This window comes from Nilaparvata lugens, chromosome 9 (genome assembly GCF_014356525.2).
Source record: "Nilaparvata lugens isolate BPH chromosome 9, ASM1435652v1, whole genome shotgun sequence".
NCBI classification, from domain to species: domain Eukaryota; kingdom Metazoa; phylum Arthropoda; class Insecta; order Hemiptera; family Delphacidae; genus Nilaparvata; species Nilaparvata lugens.
The window spans coordinates 15,583,971-15,604,965 of record NC_052512.1 but is presented as its reverse complement, the minus strand read 5'-3'; the positions used below and the strand labels follow the sequence as shown (position 1 = coordinate 15,604,965).

Genomic DNA, 20,995 nt, shown 5'->3' with positions numbered 1-20,995 from the left:
AGTTATATACATAATAATTATGTCTTGTCTTTGAGAAATAACAAACAATTTATGAATTACATTTTTGTGTGATCAGAATATTCAATGATTCTTAATTGACCGAGCGAAGTGAGGTCTAAGATTCAAGTTGACGGTTTGGCATTTATCTTAATGTTTAAATGTTTGAATGTTTATATGTTGCGCATTTACGGCAAAACGCGGGAATAGATTTTCATGAAATTTGACAGGTGTGTTCCTTTTTTAATACATTGATGTATATACAAGGTTTTTGTAAATTTTGCAATTCAAGGATAATATGAAAGGAGAAAGGAGCTTCCTTCATACACCAATATTAGAGTAAAGATCAGACTATAGAATTATTCATTATAAATCAGCTGATAAGTGATTACACAGATGTGTGGAGAAGCCAGTCTATTGCTGTATTCCCATAAGGTCTATAGTTTCAATCAGGTACTTGTTCACATAACTACTAATAATATTGTCCTTCATAGTATTCAACCAATAATATGAATCTGAACTCAATGACAAAATAATCACCTACAGCTCTGTAAAAAGATGCCACTTTCAACGAGTTGGAAAACGTTGCCTACGTTTGGTCAATAGAATTTATCGCGTGGATTTCCGCGAGTAAACCAAGCTTGTCATTTGCGTGAAACGACCTATTTTGTCGTCGTCCCAGTCTGACTAAATAGCCCAATTCGTCCCAACTTTTACTTTCCTTGTCCCTTTACCATGGGTAAGGAAAGTATTGCTTTCCGAAAAAATTGAGGTACCCCAATTTCTAAATTTCTATACGTTTCAAGGCCCCCTGAGACCGAAAAAGTGATTTTTGGGTATTGTGTGTGTGTGTGTGTGTGTGTGTGTGTGTGTGTGTGTGTGTGTGTGTGTGTGTGTGTGTGTGTGTGTGTGTGTGTGTGTGTGTGTGTGTGTGTGTGTGTGTGTGTGTGTGTGTGTGTGTGTTTGTGTGTATGTGCGTCTGTGTACAGTTGACTTGAAATTTGGAACGTGAGGTCCTCACACTATAAGGATCCGACACAAACAATTTCGATTGAATGAAATTCAAGATGGCAGCTGAAATGACGAAAGTTTTGTCGAAAACAGGGTTTTTTGCGATTTTTTCGAAAACGGCTCCAACGATTTCGATCAAATTTATACCTAGAATAGTCATTGATAAGCTCTGTCAACTGCCACAAGTCTTATATCTGTAATAACTTCAGAAGCTCGCCCCATCTATGCAAAGTTTAATTTCAGATTTCCAATTATCAGGCTTCAAATACAATTTAAACAAAAAATTTCAAGTGGAAAATATTGAGCATGAAAATCTCTACAATTAATGCCCAGTAACATTTTCACCTAAAATTGAAAATAAGCTTTAAATTCGAGAAAATGTGATTATTAAATTGCAAACTGTTTGCAACTGTTGATTCTAAATCATTCACTATGAGCGCTATTGTCCTGTCACCAGCTGGCTCAGATCTTAGAATAGTAGACTTGAGATGCACGAGAACACTAGCGTCAGGTGATCAATTTTCATAACGGCAAGGAAAGTTGTGTGAGTGCGCCACACCAGATTTTTTTGGCTGTGATGGTTATACTCTGGCGATGGATGGGCGATGGATGGGCTGGCGATACTCTGCGACCCCCATATTATTTATACAGATTGTGATCAAAAAATTCATACAAAAATCTGGTGTGGCGCACTCACACAACTTTCCTTGCCGTTATGAAAATTGATCACCTGACGCTAGTGTTCCCGCGCATCTCAAGTCTACTATTCAAAGATTTGAGCCAGCTGGTGACAGGGCAATAACGCTGGAGACACACATGAGGTCTGCTATCTCTTCATAGTGAATGATTTAATAGAATCAACAATAATTTGCAATTGAATAATCACATTCTCTCGAATTTAAAGCTTATTTTCAATTTTAGGTGAAAATGTTACTGAACATTAATTGTAGAGATTTTCATGCTCAATCTACTCCACTTGATTTTTTTCGTTTCAATTGTATCTGAAGCCTGATAATTGGTAATCGTCTGCATTGATGGGGCGAAGCTCCTGAAATTTTTACAGATATGGGACTTGTGGCAGTTGATAGAGCTTATCGATGACTATTTTAGGTATGAATTTGATCAAAATCGTTGCAGCCGTTTTCGAGAAAATTGCAAAAAACTCTGTTTTTGACAACATTTTCGCCATTTTAGCCGCCATTTTGAATTGGATCAGATCGAAATTGTTCGTGTCGGATACTTATATCGTAAGGACCTTAAGTTCCAAAATTCAATTTATTCCGTTAATTGGGAGATGAGATATCGTGTACACAGACGCACATACACTCATACACACACACACACACACACACACACACACACACACACACACACACACACACCACACACATACAGACCAATACCTAAAAACCACTTTTTTGGACTTGAAACGTATAGAAATTTAGAAATTGGGGTACCTTAATTTTTTTCGGAAAGCAATACTTTCCTTACCTATGGTAATAGGGCAAGGAAAGTGAAATGTGTTAGCTTCGTTCTGAAGTACTCACCTGAACATCTGCCAATTCTTTTTTGTCAAAATCATAAACAAGAGTCAAGCAATACGAGCCACCCCCTTTCATCATGGATTCAAACTCGGCCTGTAACAGGTGCAATGGTAACTTGTGTGAGTTCTTAAACAAGGTGCAGAGAAGTATAAAAATCAGCAATGCTATTTTTACTTTCCTTGCCCTATTATCATAGGTAAGGAAAGTATTGCCAGTGGCGGCTCGTGGAGGATAATTTAGGGGAAGCCCAAATAAAATGAAAAATCGAATATGACATAGGCTATCAAGTATGTGATTTGAAAGATGCATTCCTTATTATTCCCATTTCCGTTTCGTGTCAAAAATGAGTCATTTGAGAAAAATATTGAAAAAAATAAAACTATACTTCAAGCACGCCTGAAAGTTTGTATAAAGGAGGTTACTCCCATTGGTCTTTTTTGTCATTATCAGTCCTCTTGAAGAATGGTGTCTCTATAGTGAGGTCCACGTTATAATGGCAGTGAAGAAAGATAGGAGAAAAACGTTGCCAAGTCTCTCCATTTTGCCACTGACTGTACACAGCTGTTACTCAATTCATCCCATTAAATTTGATCTAATAATAATTATCATTTCCTTGATAAAATGATCGATTTAATGTCAAATTAGTCAAGAATATATATTTTTCATAATTTGATTCAAAAATTTGCTTCCATAACTTAGATCATATTTTATTTTTATACAAACCTGAAATGGCGTCTAATTTAAAAAGCTGTGATATACCAATCTGAATTTCAAAACAACAGAAATTGAGTTATTTGGTAGGCATTCTATTCCAATTTCTTCTAAAAATAATAGAAAAATAGAAATCCTATTTAAAATAAGTAATTTAAATGGGGATACTTCTGAAATAACCTTTTAATATTATTTATTAATTCACAGTCGTCAGCCGAACGGGGTAGAATAGACATCGTAGTGCCAGCGTAGTTTATATTGTAGAATTAGCTAACAGTATTCTAGCCGTCAGCAATAATAAAATTATTGTCTTTAAACTATAATAGTTGAAAAGTATTCGAGTGTTATGAAGTGTATTTCCGTAACAAACTTCAATTATGGATAGATCGGGATCTCAATTCCTTACACCGGTGAAATTGCCACCTCTTCTTGCTGCAGAGTTTGAGGGGGAAGATGAATATTCGGAGAGATGCAGCTTCATCAACTTGGAGGATCAGAATGCGAGCAAAATCATGGACCAGAGTTTACTGGAAGACGTGCGAACTCTTCACGATCTTTACTCCGATCTCATTAAATGGGGCAGTGAGACATTCGGAAAAAAGCTATCTCGAGTGGATTTTGATCAATACAGTGCTCTGTGCAACAAGCTGGCATTTATCATAACTAGAGTCGAAACGATGAAAAAAACCCAGGAGAAAGAAGAAACCCAGAACGAAGTTCTATGCAGACTGGATAAATTGGAAAAAAGCATAAACCAGCTCTCATCGGACTTCAACAGAGGACAGCCACCCACTACTACTGCTACAAGATCATTTGCAGAAGTAGTGCAAGTACCAATTATTAAAGTAAATAAACAGCAGCAGCAACAAGTGACTGGAAAAAAATTAGTGCGCAAGATTTCCGAGAAGAAGAAAATTGTGATAGTGAAGCCTGCAGTGGTAACAGGAAGTGATAGTGAAAGCAGTGCAAAAGTCAGAGAAACTTTAAAAAAAAACAATTCCGAAATAAAAATCACTGAAAAAAAAACAGTAAACGTACGTGGAGGTGGAGTGTTATTGGTGATGGACCCATCCGAGGACAAGGTAAAAGTTCTAGGAAACAAACTAATTAATGATGAAGATTTAGAAATTAGTACTCCTTCGTTGAAAAAACCTAGAGTATCCATATGTAAAATGTATCTAAAGAATTGAGCCAGAGTGATTTAAGTCTAGAAATTTTCAACAGGAATTTCTCAAACACAATAAATAAAGAAAACTTTGATATAGAATTCTACCCATTATTTATAGTAGGAAAGGAAGAGAGAGTACACCCATTAGGTAATCGAATGGTCTCCTGATATTCGACGAGAAATAATCAATAAGGGACGAATCTATGTAGATTGGACCTCTTGTCGAGTCAAAGATTACACATCAGTAGCTCGTTGCTTCAAATGCTTGAAATTTGGCCACACCTCAAAATTTTGTAACGCAGAAACCACAATCTGTGGTTTCTGTGCTCAAGAGAATCACGAGTACAAAAATCGCCCTAACAAATCACAAGCACCCATATGTGCCAATTGCAAGAACAATAAAAAGGATGATAAACATCTAGTAAATGATACAACTTGTCCCTGCTATATTAGAGCAATTCAAAGTTTAATAGATAAACCAGATTATGGCCAATCAAATTCTGTATTTAGAGCAGAGGTCAAAAACCTTTTCATCACTACACTTATTAAGAGCCAACTCGAAATTGTGTCATTCAAACAGAAATACGAAAACCTGAACATTTTGCTGGCTCATCACATATCAAAAACAATTGACTCTCATTTTTCACTAGGTACTGTTTAACAGATTAGTTTTTTGGAGCCTTTTACCTTATTGTGATCAATTTATTTTTACTCTATAAATATGACGAATGATTAATAAATAATTTTGAAAATGAAATCTCAGTTGAGTCATACAATACAATCCAAGTAGATGATATTTTCAATCTCAAACCGCAAATTTCATACCACTGAGCCTTGTAGATTTGTGAATATTTGTCACATGAATATAAGAAATATGAATAGAAAATTTGATAACTTAGCATATATTCTAAGAAATTGTGATACTAAATTTGAGTTTATAGCTCTTAGTGAAACTTGGATTAACGATAGTACAATTAACTACAGTTTGAATGATTATTCAATTCATAGTGTACCAGGTAGACTGAATAAATGTGATGGAGTTTGTATTTTTACTAGGAACACATTCAATGTTGAGAACATAAATTTTCTTATACTCGAATGTAACTCTCTAATACTGAATGTCAGTATACCTGATGAAAATATTAAATTCACAATAGTTAATATTTACCGATCACCTTCTTCTAATTTGCAAAATTTTCTCAATAGTCTGAATGATTGCATTGATTACTTGAAACATGAAAATAGTCAAAACATAATAATCATCGGTGATACAAAAATAGATATAAACAGTAACACAAACTTTGTTAATGAATATTTCAACCTTTTGTCATCTAATGGTTTTAAATCTTACATTAATAAACCTACTCGAGAAATAAACGGATCCCAATCATGTATTGATCACATATTTTACAGAAAAACAAACGATGCTTGTGAGTCTATTATTGGATCAATAATGAAAACAAAAGTATCACTGACCACTATCTGACTTGTATAAACATTGGTCTTGGAAAAAATACTGGTAGAACTGAACCAAGTGTTAACACTAGAAAATCTATAAACTACCATGATTTGATGAATAATCTTAAGAAGTACAATTGGTCCGAGGTTGCATCACAACTTGATTTAAATATTGAAAATGCTGTTGAATTATTTGTTGATGTATTATCCACTGAGATTGGAAATGCAACCCAAATAAAAATTGTACTACACAAACTAAAGCCTCTCAAGCCTTGGATAACTGCAGGATTAATAACTTCAATAAGAAAACGAGATAAAATGCATCAGACATTGAAAAAACAGCCTCAAAACAACTTTCTCAAATCACTATATAAAAACTGCAGAAACACATTAGACAACATAATAAGAAAATCTAAGTATGACTACTATAATAATATACTACTTCAAAGCAGAGGCAATTCGAAAAAGACATGGGGGTGTATCAATGACCTCTATCTCTTCTTCTTATTCTTCTTCTTCTCTTCTCTATACTTATAAAAGGCTAAGCCCCGAAAGACTGAAATCACACCACAGCCCAAACTACTGAGCCTAAAAACTTGAAATTTTGCACGATTGTTTATGGTAGCCTAAAAACATCCACTAAGGCAGGATTTTCAGAAATTTGCCCCCCTGAGGGAGCTGGCGCCCCCCCAAAATTTTGTACTTTTTAACCGCTCATTGCACAGCAAAGTCATGAGGAACTTTTTTGTTCAGCTACGTAAAAAAAATTGATCTAAGCAGAAAAATTTCGATCAGGAGCACAGGGGGGTCCAGGAGAGGGCATTTTTCGAAAATTTTGATGTAAAATCACACTACAGCTCAAACTAATTGTCCTACAGACTTGAAACTTCGCACAAATATTCTTCAAACATGCTAGACGCGCACTAAGAACGGATTTTGAGATATTTTGCCTCTAAGGGTTTCAAAGGATGAAAAAGGATCCTATTAAGTAAGGTTATGAACATGGTAACTTAAGGTGAGTGCCATATGGAAATGAGATAATTTATTTATTGACATGTGATATTCTAACATATGTTTTAATCATTGGAAATAACAAAATAATATGATAGAAATTCAAAAAAGAACATCTGTTCTATTATTGCTTTCTACCTGATTCTACTCAACCTCAATAATATTGTTCTGATAGTTGATAAATATGTTTAATAATATTATTATTATTGATAATTTATTTATTGACATGTGATATTCTAACATATGTTTTAATCATTGGAAATAACAAAAAAATTTTATGATAGAAATTCAAAAAAGAACATCTGTTCTATCATTGCTTTCTACCTGATTCCACTCGACCTCAATAATATTGTTCTGATAGTTGATAAATATGTTTAATAATATTATTATTATTGATATAATAGAAGTATTGTTTTAATAATTAATTATTATCATTAATATAATAAAAGTATTGTTTTGGTAATCAATAAATATTTTTATTTTCACAAACTCTGTATAATTTATAATGTTGAATGTGAAACAGCTGCATCAAAGAAATTATCTCAAATACATATGTTTAGGAAAACCATAGTTTTGAACTTCGTTTTCCTCATGCAATGTATAAGCCTACACGTGGCATGTATTATTAATTTTTCAGCTAGAACAGTTTTTGAGACTGCTAAATAATCAATACATGTCTACAGTTTTATCAATGCTGTATCGGCAATATGAAAACGCATGCAGTTAATATGTCTTCAAATGAAGGTGTTGATATCTACATGATAATTATCCTCTACCATTTTTATTTAATTAAAATTTCAGAATTATTCAAGCCTTATTAATAGAATGATTGACTCACTGTACAGTCAGTCGAAAATTTTAATTTAGAGGGGTATTTTGGCAAGCTGAACAAAAAAGTAAGGTCCTATGCACCTTTTTGATATTATTTCTTCAAATGAAAAATGAGTTTTGTGGGTTGTCAAAACTCCCCCTGAAAGAGAACTATTCATTTTATCCTATGTTTTAGTAGAATAACAATGATTTCTGCATTGAATAACATCTATCTTGCTAACAAGAATCGAACTCTTTGTGAATTTAGATATGACCTACACTTCAGATTCATATAATTCTATTAATAAATCCATGAAAATTGAAGTACTTTTTTCAGTTAGTTGATGGAATTGATTATCAATAGAGAAAATGATTATAATTTTATCAATACAGTCTGAGTAGATTTTTGCCCACACCTTTCTCTATCAGAGTTCCCAGTGTCGCTCTGGGCCGGCTAAACTCAGTCGGCGACTGGGGAGGGCCGCGGCAGGGGACGGGAGTCTTGGTGGGGCGTCCGTCAACCACCCTCGCTCGGGCTGGGGGTTGAAACAGGGTTTTGAGTGCTTTGGAGGAATGTTTCCCTCTTTTAGGAAAGAGGGGCCGTGCTTTCGCACTGCCAAACAGGGTTGGTCGCGGAAAGAAGGGAACAGGAACCTTACGGTGTTAGTCGTGAGAAAGGGTTTCGTGTCGGGACTAAGTCCTAGTCCTTGGGCACCGGGTGTCTTCCCGGGGTCCGGGTTGGTTGCGGAGCTCTGGTAAAGGCGTCCCCTGGCCTTCCCAGAGGTCCTCTGGCGATCCCGCACTGGATCAGTGCGCTGCGGCGGCCAGCACTCTGGACTTTTCTAAGTCCTACTTGCCGGGCACCAGCTGTCCTCCTGGGGTCCGGATCGGCCGCGGAGTTGCGGGAAAGGTTTTTCCACACCTTCCCGGATATCCTCTTGCGATCCCGCACTGGATCAGTGCGCTGCGGCGGCCCGCGCTCTGGACTTTACTAAGTCCCACTTGCCGGGCACCAGCTGTCCTCCTGGGGTCCGGATCGGCCGCGGAGTTGCGGGAAAGGCTTTTCCACACCTTCCCGGATGTCCTCTTGCGATCCCGCACCGGATCAGTGCGCTGCGGCGGCCAGCACTCTGGACTTTCCTAAGTCCTGCTTGCCGGGCACCAGCTGTCCTCCTGGGGTCCGGATCGGCCGCGGAGTTGCGGGAAAGGTTTTTCCACACCTTCCCGGATGTCCTCTTGCGATCCCGCACTGGATCAGTGCGCTGCGGCGGCCAGCACTCTGGACTTTCCTAAGTCCTGCTTGCCGGGCACCAGCTGTCCTCCTGGGGTCCGGATCGACCGCGGAGTTGCGGGAAAGGTTTTTCCACACCTTCCCGGATGTCCTCTTGCGATCCCGCACTGGATCAGTGCGCTGCGGCGGCCAGCACTCTGGACTTTCCTAAGTCCTGCTTGCCGGGCACCAGCTGTCCTCCTGGGGTCCGGATCGACCGCGGAGTTGCGGGAAAGGTTTTTCCACACCTTCCCGGATGTCCTCTTGCGATCCCGCACTGGATCAGTGCGCTGCGGCGGCCAGCACTCTGGACTTTCCTAAGTCCTGCTTGCCGGGCACCAGCTGTCCTCCTGGGGTCCGGATCGACCGCGGAGTTGCGGGAAAGGTTTTTCCACACCTTCCCAGATGTCCTTTCTCGCCTCGATGTCCCACTGGTGGCCTACCAATGGGGAGTCAGGTTTCGACCAAACCTGACGTGTCGTCGTTGGTCGAAACTGGTAACCCGTCGTCTAAACAGGTTAAATGTCGTTCAACACTCGCCCAAACGAGTGTAGAGCAGTGGAGTTCACTGTGTGGGAGGCTAATCGACTTTAGCCTCAACACAACTCCCGGTCGCTGAAGAAATCGGAGTTCACTTAGTACAAGACGTACTGTGACGTTGCTAGCTGCTCGCTGCTTCCTTCTCACCTCTCTCGACCGCTCGACTTGGCTCTCCGAACTCGACTGCCTCCTGCTGGCCTTTCTCGAGCCTCCCTCAGTGACCGAGAGGGAGGGGAGAGAGGATGCGCAGCACCGCTGAGCGGTAGGCCAGTGGCTGGCTTGAACGTTGACCCCTCAGATTCTATGAAAGATAGCCGAGCGTCGAATAAATGAGCCCTAAATTCAATTCCTTCCTCTAGTTACGATATACATCGTGACACACTGTTCCTACTAAGGGAAGGGGGGGGGAAAGAGAGGGGGAGGAGAGGGGGGGTGAGGATGGAAGGGGTAAACGGCAGACAGAATGTCCCAAATGCCTGAGTACATTCTGCCGCCTCTCCGCCGGTCATCATAGACCGAACACAACTGGGCGCCAGGTTGACTCCTCGCCAACCGGTGGTGGTGCGTCGGCACCATCCGAAGAAATGAGCAAGATATCGGGCCGGATCCTAGGCCTAGCTTCAGAGAAGATCTTGAAGATCTGCGCCGTGCTTTCGCACTGCGTTGAGACGCCGTGTTCGCACACTGCAAGAGACCGCCGTGCTTCCGCACTGCAATGGGGGACGCCGTGTTTGCACACTGCAAGAGACCGCCGTGCTTCCGCACTGCGATGGGGGACGCCGTGCTTTCGCACTGCAAGAAGCGCCGTGCTTTCGCACTGCAAAAAAAAAGGACGCGGTGCTTTCGCACTGCAAAGGGATGCCGTGCTTCCGCACTGCTGGGATGCCGTGCTTCCGCACTGCAAGGGGGGACGCCGTGCTTTCGCACTGCAAAAAGGACGCCGTGCTTTCGCACTGCAGAATCGCCGTGTTTCCACACTGCCTTGCTTCGCCGTGCTTGCGCACTGCATGTGCCGGGCTTGCGCCCTGCATGGCCGTGCTCTCGCACTGCCTAACTTCCAGCATCAGACAGCTGGGATGAATCCCCAACACGACCAGGAACTTGTCGTGGTCTCAGCAATAATCAGCTGAGATACAGCTCCAATAATCCCAGGAGCTCGTCGAGGAAGAAGACTCAAGTTGTAGTCCCCATCCTCAAGAAGAAACGTGATACACAACAATGTACCACTTCACAGGAGGCAGAAGTTGATAGAGGTGAATTGGAGTCCAGGAAAATCACCAAGTGTCAGAGTGATGGATACCCTCAGTTAGTTCAGTGTATCAGCAACTTATTGTTCACAATAAAATATTTTTTTTATTTTATTTTTTATTTTTATTTTATTGATTCAATGATACAAAATTATTATTTAAAATAATTTGGGGAGGATCAACAGGCACAGCCCAAAACTGTTCCTCCCCCGAATTTTAATTTATTAAAATAGTCCAGAAAAAAGGTTATGTTTCCTTCACTTAATAAAATTTTGTCTAATTTTCTCACCAAACACTTGAAACAATTATTAATTTTGAATTTAGAAAGATTAAGATCTGAATTGATAACAAAATTTTTTTTTACTTAGCACTCGAAACTGTAAAATAAATATAAATTTGAAATATTTTGTTCCGAAAATTAAAACAATATGAGAGATGATAATATGATGAGGAATACTGAATTATATGGTTGACATGAAGCCACTAGTTGTGATGTTACACCACATATTTCGATTTTATATCACAATTAAATGTGGTCGAAATAATAATTCATTTTCGATCTGTTATGAGGATTACAGCCTTCTCACTACATCACAATAATAAAATCGGAACTATAAATCTCAACTCAATATTCCACTTCTCACTGTTCATTTCAATGACGAAATCAATCACATGATTTACTTATGCAAAGTAACCATCCATTGGATATAAATGACAGTGTGTTTATTATAACAGACCAAATCTGCTAATTAATTCACAATCAGTGAACATTTATTGCTCAACCTCTCTTTCTCACTTCAAGACTTATTTCACCCCGAAATAAATCTTAATTTACTTTTTTTCCAAAGTAATTATTCACACAAGGCGTGTATAATGACACAACAGCTGACAATTAATTCATACTCAGTAAATATTGATTTTCCGAAAAATAATCACAACAATCAGCACAAATAGTAATAATTGAATGAATTAATGCACCGTCAATAAACTCATGATGGTAGGCTGAGTAAAAATTAGATTCACTCTCGAGACGTGATCTAATTCCAAACTAACAATAGCACGATCTAACACAGACTGACTCAAAACAGTGGAATATCTGGAAAAACTAGAATTCTCATGAATTCAATGTTTTAAATTGTTATTGAAAAGGAGAAGTAATTCTCTTCTACAGACTAGAAGCTAGGTGATAGCAGTTAGCCAGTTGAGATAATGCTTATCTTATCTGTACAGCACAGCTCAAACAACTTTTCGATCCAACGTAGAATCAATTCTAATTGAAATAATAATTATCTTATTCCAATTTATAGTAAGTCCTCCGACTTTATTTTCCAGTGAAATATTAGAAAATTTAAATCATAATCTGAAGCTAATAACCCCCGATTGTAGTACATCTAGACTCACAATCAAACGCAATTTATTCATTCCACATGAATAACTAATTGCAACGTAATTCACTTTTATCCCACAGTATAATAACGTCTGTTAATCAACTGCATCGTAACACTTTACACGGATCAAAGCAATTACCACCAGCTTCATTAAATGATTTCAATTATTATAACCATTACCTCATGGTTAAAATATTATTCATATCATACTGATCTATAATATTTTCTAATATTCTCTATCCACTCATTTTGCCATCAACTATTTATGGCAAATAGAAAACAAGCTACTGCAAGTTTTGTTTGTTAACCTGTACTTGGTTACAACAATATCGGTAATATACCGATCAAGAAAATTTTAGTCTAGTTGGAATCGACTTTGGCTGTTATTAACTAGTCATAGACTGTAAAAAAACTTTCTTGATTATCCTGCTTTTGGTCACATTTTAATATTGTAAATAAATTTCAATCTGAAATTATTGGGATTGCCTTCAGATCAAAAGAAATGTATTGATTTGTCAATGATATTTTTTTTCCATTTAATCCAGCCAGTGCTTTATGACTGATTATATTAATTAAACTGTAATGGTTGAGTTGCCATTTAGTTTAAGTAGAACTCTATTTTATGAGAAAAACTAAACGGAATATGCTGTTTCCTTTTAATAAACTATTGACCAATTTCTTTCAATAACAATAATATTGTCAGTCTTTTAATATTTTCATCATTTTCGGAATCGTGCTAATGCTATTAATTTTCAAAATTCGGCTAATAAATTCGTGCTAATAATTCTGAATTAATTTTCTTCAATATCTATGCTATTTTGTCTTTGACAACAAAATTTAATTTCCTCATTTTAAATGGGATAATTTATGAATCAAAAATAGCTCTAAAGCTGTGATATGATTGAACTTCTATGAAATTCACCCCTTCTCGCCTCTTACCTCCTTATTGGCGGCGCGTGACACCTCTCTGGTATCCCATCCTCCGGATAGGCAGCGACCCTCTATAGACTCGCTCGGCCTCCTGCTGTCCATCCGCTCGAATTCCGTCCACCTTTTCCGCAACTGCTCCATCACCATCCTCTTCCTCATCCTCGGGCAGGTGTCAGCTGGAGCTGGCCCTTCTCGTGCACAGTAACCCTCTTACCGGCACTCAACATTTCCTCGACCTCATATGGGCCAGAAAATTCCGGCGCTAACTTTGCGGCAGGCTGATTAGCACCCGAGGACAGGTGACACTCCTTCCTGTTGACTAGCTGTCCAGAGTTCACCTTCCTTGTCCTCCTTTTCCAATTATAATACCTGTTGGCATTATAATTCTTGTCTCCAATATCCGAAACTACTTTGAGTGTAGTTTCCAGCACCGGCAGTCTTCTAGACTGCACTGCTCGACGATTATCTCCAGCTCCTTGCTGAAAATTATCCTCCATCTTCTGCCTCCGGTACAGCTTTACCGGACAGTTGTACCTCCAGTGCCCAGCTCGTTTACAGTGCCAGCAAATGAACTTTCCACGGGCTGGAGAAATTTTCTGAGAAAGAAATTCCTCTTTTCTAGTCTTCCACACGGCTCCTACGTGTTTCTGGACTTGAGGAAATTTCTTCTTCTCCTGCTTCTTCACAGGAATAATTACAGGTGGCTTCCTTGACCTCCCTATGTCAGGCTGGGTTTTAACAGTAGCCAGCCTCAAGTTGACAGCTCCTTTTTCCACTTTTGGAGTGGAAATATCATCTCCAATGTGCTCTTTGACGAGATGAGGATCCCATTCCACTGACCGGGAATAGGGGTCCATTTTCACCCGGTGCTCACGGAGAAACTCCATACCAAGCAGAATATCTGGACAAAGCCCATCCATTATTGTGAGTGTTGTTGATAGGGATATTCTGCCGATTTTCAGTTTGGTTATAACACCACCTCGCAGACGTGCAGCCGTTCCGTTAGCCATAACAGCGCCGTGCTGCACCGGCTCTCGTTCCACTGCTTCCAAACTATTAAAAGCTTTAGAGCTTATATAGTTGGACTCTGCTCCGGTGTCGAGAAGAGCACTATACTGTCTGTCTCCTATTTTCACTATAGTGAAAAGACGGTTGTCATCCTGGAGCTCTGGCTCTAGCTGGATTTTGAAGCCTCGTTTTAACCACAGCTGTTCTATCAGAAGTCTTCTTCTGCTCTCTCTCACAGGAACAATTTGGTCGTGGCTTCCCGCACTTTGAGCAGAGTGAAACCTCCGGACACTCTGATCTCCAGTGTCCCACCTTCTTGCACTGCCAACACAAGGGGTCCTTCTGTAGGCTGTTCACTCCGGCGCTGTATAGTAGTCGTCTCCTGTCGAGGCTTGGTCTGCTTCCTCACCTCCTCCTGCTTCACAGCTCGTTGTCTCTGTTGAGCACTCTTCTCCTCGAATTTAATTCGTTCATATTGCCTCGCTAAGTGTAGCAAGTTGTCGGTGGTGTACACTTCAGCCTCCCTGATGTAGAGCTTGTAGCGTGGTAAAAGATTTTTGTACAATCTCTGTACCTGGCTACTCTCTGAAAAACCACCTCTTCTCCTCATCAGCGTTAGCAGCTCCTCAACATAGTCGTCTATGAGCTCGCCTTCTTTCTGCCGCCTGTCGAGAATTTCATTCTCAAGATCCTCCACATAAGTAGGTGGATAGTAACGAGACCGAAAGTCTCTCAGGAAATCGTCCCAGTGTCTCCACTGTTCTCTCCTATTCCTCATCCATAAGGAACATTTCCCCGCTAACATTTCGGGTAGCGCTGGAAATAACTGTCTGCCAGACAAGCCATATGCTTGTTGCAGCTCCTCGAGCCGCTCCATAAAACTTGGAGCATCTCCACTCCCATCATATGAGAGCCGCCACCCTCGAACCTTGTCACACACGGCACCCGGGTCCATACAGGATGTAGCAGGCACTGTTGACCTGGTAGGTGACCTCAACACATGCCTAGGCATGTTATAATGCCTCTCCGGCATCTCCGGCCTCACCAGTGCAGGCTCTGCCTCCTCGCTAACTGGTGCTGGCCTTCGCGCTCTTCGACGAAGCGCCTCCTCCCCATTATCCAGAACGGGGCATCGCAACAATCGCCATCGTTGCTCCAGTAGAGCCCTCCTCAGGCTCGTACTTGTGCTATCTGTCAGCACTGAGTCGAGTAGTAGATCAATCAAGCCCTGATCGTGCACTCTGTACACCCAGAGTTGCTGGAGTCTCCATCAAACTCTGGAGACGTCTCCTTGGGTATTTCTTCCAGTCTGGAACATGCAGTGGCCTCCGCGACTGGTGGCCACAAAGCTGCAGCTCCTTCCTCTTCCTGACCTGTGCCAGCTCCGCCACCGATCCTGTTTAGACCGGCGGCCTCCACCATTGTCCTCCGGTGGTTTTCGACAAGAGCTCTCCTGAGCTCTGCCATGGTACCTGTTGTAGGTAGCCCTGCTGATGCTGCTAGATTCACTGCTTCATTCCGGTGGAGTTTGTAAATCCAGGACACTCCTGGATCGCTGCTATCCTCTCGCGCCTCCTGGTCTTCTCCGGCGCGATTACATTTCTCTTCTGCACTCATTGCTGCTTTACTCCTCCTGCCTTCGGCCCCACGTTGGGCGCCAATCTTCTGAGTAGATTTTTGCCCACACCTTTCTCTATCAGAGTTCCCAGTGTCGCTCTGGGCCGGCTAAACTCAGTCGGCGACTGGGGAGGGCCGCGGCAGGGGACGGGAGTCTTGGTGGGGCGTCCGTCAACCACCCTCGCTCGGGCTGGGGGTTGAAACAGGGTTTTGAGTGCTTTGGAGGAATGTTTCCCTCTTTTAGGAAAGAGGGGCCGTGCTTTCGCACTGCCAAACAGGGTTGGTCGCGGAAAGAAGGGAACAGGAACCTTACGGTGTTAGTCGTGAGAAAGGGTTTCATGTCGGGACTAAGTCCCTAGGGTTTGGTTTGCGGAGCTTGGTAAAGGCTTCCCCCTGGCCTTCCCAGAGGTCCTCTTCCGGTTCCGCACTGGTTAGTGCGCTGCGGCGGCCCGCGCTCTGGACTTCACTAAGTCCTACTTGCCGGACACCAGCTGTCCTCCTGGGGTCCGGATCGTCCGCGGAGTTGCGGGAAAGGTTTTTCCACACCTTCCCAGACGTCCTCTGGCGATCCCGCACTGGATCAGTGTGCTGCGGCGGCCAGCACTCTGGACTTTTCTAAGTCCTACTTGCCGGGCACCAGCTGTCCTCCTGGGGTCAGGATCGGCCGCGGAGTTGCGGGAAAGGTTTTTCCACACCTTCCCGGATATCCTCTTGCGATCCCGCACTGGATCAGTGCGCTGCGGCGGCCCGCGCTCTGGACTTTACTAAGTCCCACTTGCCGGCACCAGCTGTCCTCCTGGGGTCCGGATCGGCCGCGGAGTTGCGGGAAAGGCTTTTCCACACCTTCCCGGATGTCCTCTTGCGATCCCGCACTGGATCATGCGCTGCGGCGGCCAGCACTCTGGACTTTCCTAAGTCCTGCTTGCCGGGCACCAGCTGTCCTCTGGGGTCCGGATCGGCCGCGGAGTTGCGGGAAAGGTTTTTCCACACCTTCCGGATGTCCTCTTGCGATCCCGCACTGGATCAGTGCGCTGCGGCGGCCAGCACTCTGGACTTTCCTAAGTCCTGCTTGCCGGGCACCAGCTTTCCTCCTGGGGTCCGATCGACCGCGGAGTTGCGGGAAAGGTTTTTCCACACCTTCCCGGATGTCCTCTTGCGATCCCGCACTGGATCATGCGCTGCGGCGCCAGCACTCTGGACTTTCCTAAGTCCTGCTTGCCGGGCACCAGCTGTCCTCCTGGGGTCCGGATCGACCGCGGAGTTGCGGGAAAGGTTTTTCCACACCTTCCCAGATGTCCTTTCTCGCCTCGATGTCCCACTGGTGGCCTACCAATGGGGAGTCAGGTTTCGACCAAACCTGACGTGTCGTCGTTGGTCGAAACTGGTACCCGTCGTCTAACAGGTTAAATGTCGTTCAACACTCACCCAAACGAGTGTAAGCAGTGGAGTTCACTGTGTGGAGGCTAATCGACTTTAGCCTCAACACAACTCCCGGTCGCTGAAGAAATCGGAGTTCACTTAGTACAAGACGTACTGTGACGTTGCTAGCTGCTCGCTGCTTCCTTCTCACCTTCTCGACCGCTCGACTTGGCTCTCCGAACTCGACTGCCTCCTGCTGGCCTTTCTCGAGCCTCCCTCAGTGACCGAGAGGGAGGGGAGAGAGGATGCGCAGCACGCTGAGCGGTAGGCCAGTGGCTGGCTTGAACATGGACCCTCAGATTCTATGAAAGATAGCCGAGCGTCGAATAAATGAGCCTAAATTCAATTCCTTTCTCTAGTTACGATATACATCGTGACAACAGAATTAGTTGAATAAATAATTGTCGATGTACTGAGTTCTTGGTCAACAATAATTCAATATTGGTATTTATCCAATCATTTTTTTTTCAGAAGTTATTTCATTTGAATTAGAAAATATTTATAAGCTCCTATCAATCTATCATTCGTAACAACAGATCGAACCGGCAAATGTCTGCAACTTCTTGGGAATAAAAATGGATTCTGGATTGAAATGGGATGACCACATTCACAGCTTAATGAAGAAACTCAGTAAGGCCACATTTGCAATCTCTAGACTGTCAAAAACAATGCACCAGCAAATAGTATTTTCGGCGTACTACGGTTACTTCCAGCCTCTCCTTACCTATGGGTTGCTGTTTTGGGGCACGTCACCAGAAATGATCAGAGTGTTCAGGGCGCAAAAAAGAGTACTTAGAATAATGCTGAAGAAACCACCTAGAACATCATGCAGAGCATTATTCCGAGCACCAGGGATACTCACTTTGCCTTCTCTGTATATTCTCGAATCCGCGGCTTTCGGCCTCAAACACGCATCATCGTGGTCAAGAGGTGCCGACCTCCACAACTACAACACCCGATCGAGAAACTCATACAGGATACAACAACACAGGACGGCGTTTTATGAGAAAAATCCTAGTCACATCAGTAAGAAGATACTCAACTCCCTGCCTCAACACCTTAAACAAATGGACAATTCAGTGAATTTGAAAAGTAGACTGAAAGAATGGTTGAAAGAAAAATGCTTCTATAATTTAAATGAACTAATAGCTTTAAACAATGTATAAAATTTTATTATGTAATTGACGATTGCCATACAATTTTATTGTACATGCAGTGATGGAATAAATTCAATTCAATTCAACAATGAATTCTTCAAAACATGAATTTAATCAAATGAAAAATTGCCCATACTTCTGTATTCATGTTCGCATGTTTTCCACTTGTGATGGATAGCCAAAATATTGTGGAGAGAGCTGCACGGGAATTGTAATCGAGGGCTCTGTGGCTGAAAAGTCAGCGTTCGGAGTGAGGTGAGGCGAGCAGTTAGAACAGAGGCAAGCGGCACGGCGAATGGTTCGGAGTGCGGTACGGCGAATGATTAACAGCTGATTTTTAACGTTATGAAACATATGCTCATGTTCGTTGAAAGGCAAGATGTTCGGAGGAATGCACGGTTTGCTGCGCGGTTCTCTTCTTCTTCTTCTTCTTCTTCTTCTTCTTCTTCTTCTTCTTCTTCTTCTTCTTCTTCTCCTTCTCCTTCTCCTTCTCCTTCTTCTCTTCTCTTTCTTCCTCTTCTCTTCTTCTTCTTCTTCTTCTTCTCTTCTTCTTCTCCTTCTTCTTTCTTCTTCTTCTTCTTTCTTTTCTTCTTCTTCTTCTTCTTCTTCTCCTCTCTTCCTTCTTCTTCTTCTCTCTTCTTCTTCTTCTCTTCTTTTCTTCTTTTCTTCGCTTCTCCTTCTTCTTCTCTTCTTCTTTTCTCTCTTCTTCTCTTCTTCTTCTTCGTCTTCTTCTTTTTTTCTCTTCTCTTCTTCTTTCTTCTCTCCTTCTCCTTTCCTCTTCTTCTTTCTTCTTCTCCTTCTTCCTTCTTCTTCTTCTCCTTTTCTTCTCCTTTTCTTCTCCTTCTTCTTCTCCTTCTTCTTCTCCTTCTCTTCTTCTTCTTCTTCTTCTCTTCTTCTTCCTTCTTCTCTTCTTCTTTCTTCTTCTTTTCTCTTCTTCTCTCTTCTTCTTTCTTCTTCTTCTCTTCTTCTTCTTCTTCTTCTTCTTTTCTTCTTCTTCTTCTTCTTCTTCTTTCTTCTTCTTCCTTCTTCTTCTTCTTCTTCTTCTTCTCTTCTTCTTCTTCTTCTTCTTCTCTTCTTTCTTCTTGTTCTCTTCTTCTTCTTCTTCTTCTTCTTCTTCTTCTTCGTCTTCTCTTCTTCTTTCTTCTTTTCTTCTTCTCTTCTTCTTCTCTTCTTCTTCTTCTTCTTCTCTTCTTCTTCTTCTTTCTTCTTCTTCTTCTCTTCTTCTTCTTCTTCTCTTCTTATTCTTCTTCTTCTTATTCTTCTTCTTCTTCTTCTTCTCTTCTTCGTCTTCTTCTTCTTCTTCTTCTTCTTCTTCTTCTTCTTCTTCTTCTCTTCTTCTTCGTCTTCTTCTTCTTTTCTTCTTCTTCTTCTTTACCTATACTAAAAGGCTAAGCCCGACAAACTGAAATCACACCACCGCCCAAACTACTAAGCTAAAAACATTCTTATTGTAGCCTCAAAACATTCACTACGAAAGGATTTTCAGAGATCTGCCCCCCCTGGAGCTGGGCCCCCAAAATTTTCACTTTTTCGTTCATTGCCAGCAAAGTCTGAGGAACTTTTTCGTTCAGGTACGAAAAAAATCAGATCTCTGCAGAAAAATTCAAATCAGGACAACAGGGGGTTCATGCGAGGCACTTGAAAATGTTGATGTAAAACACACTACAGCTCAAATTATTGGCCTACAGACTTGAAACTTTGGACAATATTCTTCAAACATGCTAGATGCGCACTAAGAAGAACGGATTTTGAGATATTTGCCTCTAGGATTCAAAGGATGGAAAAGGATCCTATTGAGTAAACTTATGGTAAGGTGAACTCCATATGGAACTGAGATAATTGACACATGATATTCTAACATATGTTGTAATCATTGGAAAGCTTAAACAATTTCTTACAACAATTAAAACAATTAGCTGATCGAATTGATTTTGCGTTGATTGAGAGCGTGAGCTTAGAGTACTAGAGTTTTAGCTTAGAGAACTTGAGTACTAGCCGTGAGTTTATTAAATATAACTTAATATATATTTTTTGTTAATATTTTGTGAATAAAAATTACGAGTTGATGAGAGATGCGAGTAATTCCTTATATTTGATCCAAATGGTTATTCATAATACAGTAGTGGGGGTCACTGCAATCAAAAATTTTTTATTCTGTGCAGTAGCTAATAAATTTCATAAGTATTGATTGTCCATAATGTATCCAGTGTCCATAATGGAAGTAATTAAACTACTCAAAATGAATGTCTTACTGGTCCCTCATAGATTTATAGTATTCCTGGTGATTGAGCCTGTCTTTTTCAGCGTTGTCTATTGATAATAAAGCTTAATTTACAATTAGCTCACCCAGCAAACTTTGTACCGCCAATGTATCTCATGTTACACTTGACTTTATTTGGTGAATCATGAAATTTATTGTACAATCAACATGTTCATTTACATCTCAATACGGACTTCCTATGTGCTTAGTCATGCAGCATTCATTATTCCGAAAACATATTATTCTTCTCAATCAATTGGTAGACTAGTAATATCTATCAGTAAAGTTTTCAATTAAAAAAAAGGTTATGTCAGTGTTTCAAAGAAAAATATTCAATGTTTTCATAGCTGTAGATTGTCGATATATGGTCCAGGAAAAATGCGATGTACGATGAATCACACAGAATTACATATTCTTTCCATTTTACGATGAATGTAAGCTAAGCTAAA

The 20,995-nt window shown here is 41.2% G+C and overlaps 1 protein-coding gene across 1 annotated transcript in view; it reads right to left on the bottom strand.

Moving 5' to 3' along the window:
- LOC120353058 overlaps window positions 1-20,995 on the bottom strand; it is a 115,379-nt gene that overhangs the window by 3,021 nt on the left and 91,363 nt on the right. The window contains 1 exon segment of the mRNA XM_039435544.1: window positions 2,556-2,645. Coding sequence (XP_039291478.1) covers window positions 2,556-2,645 — 90 coding nt within the window.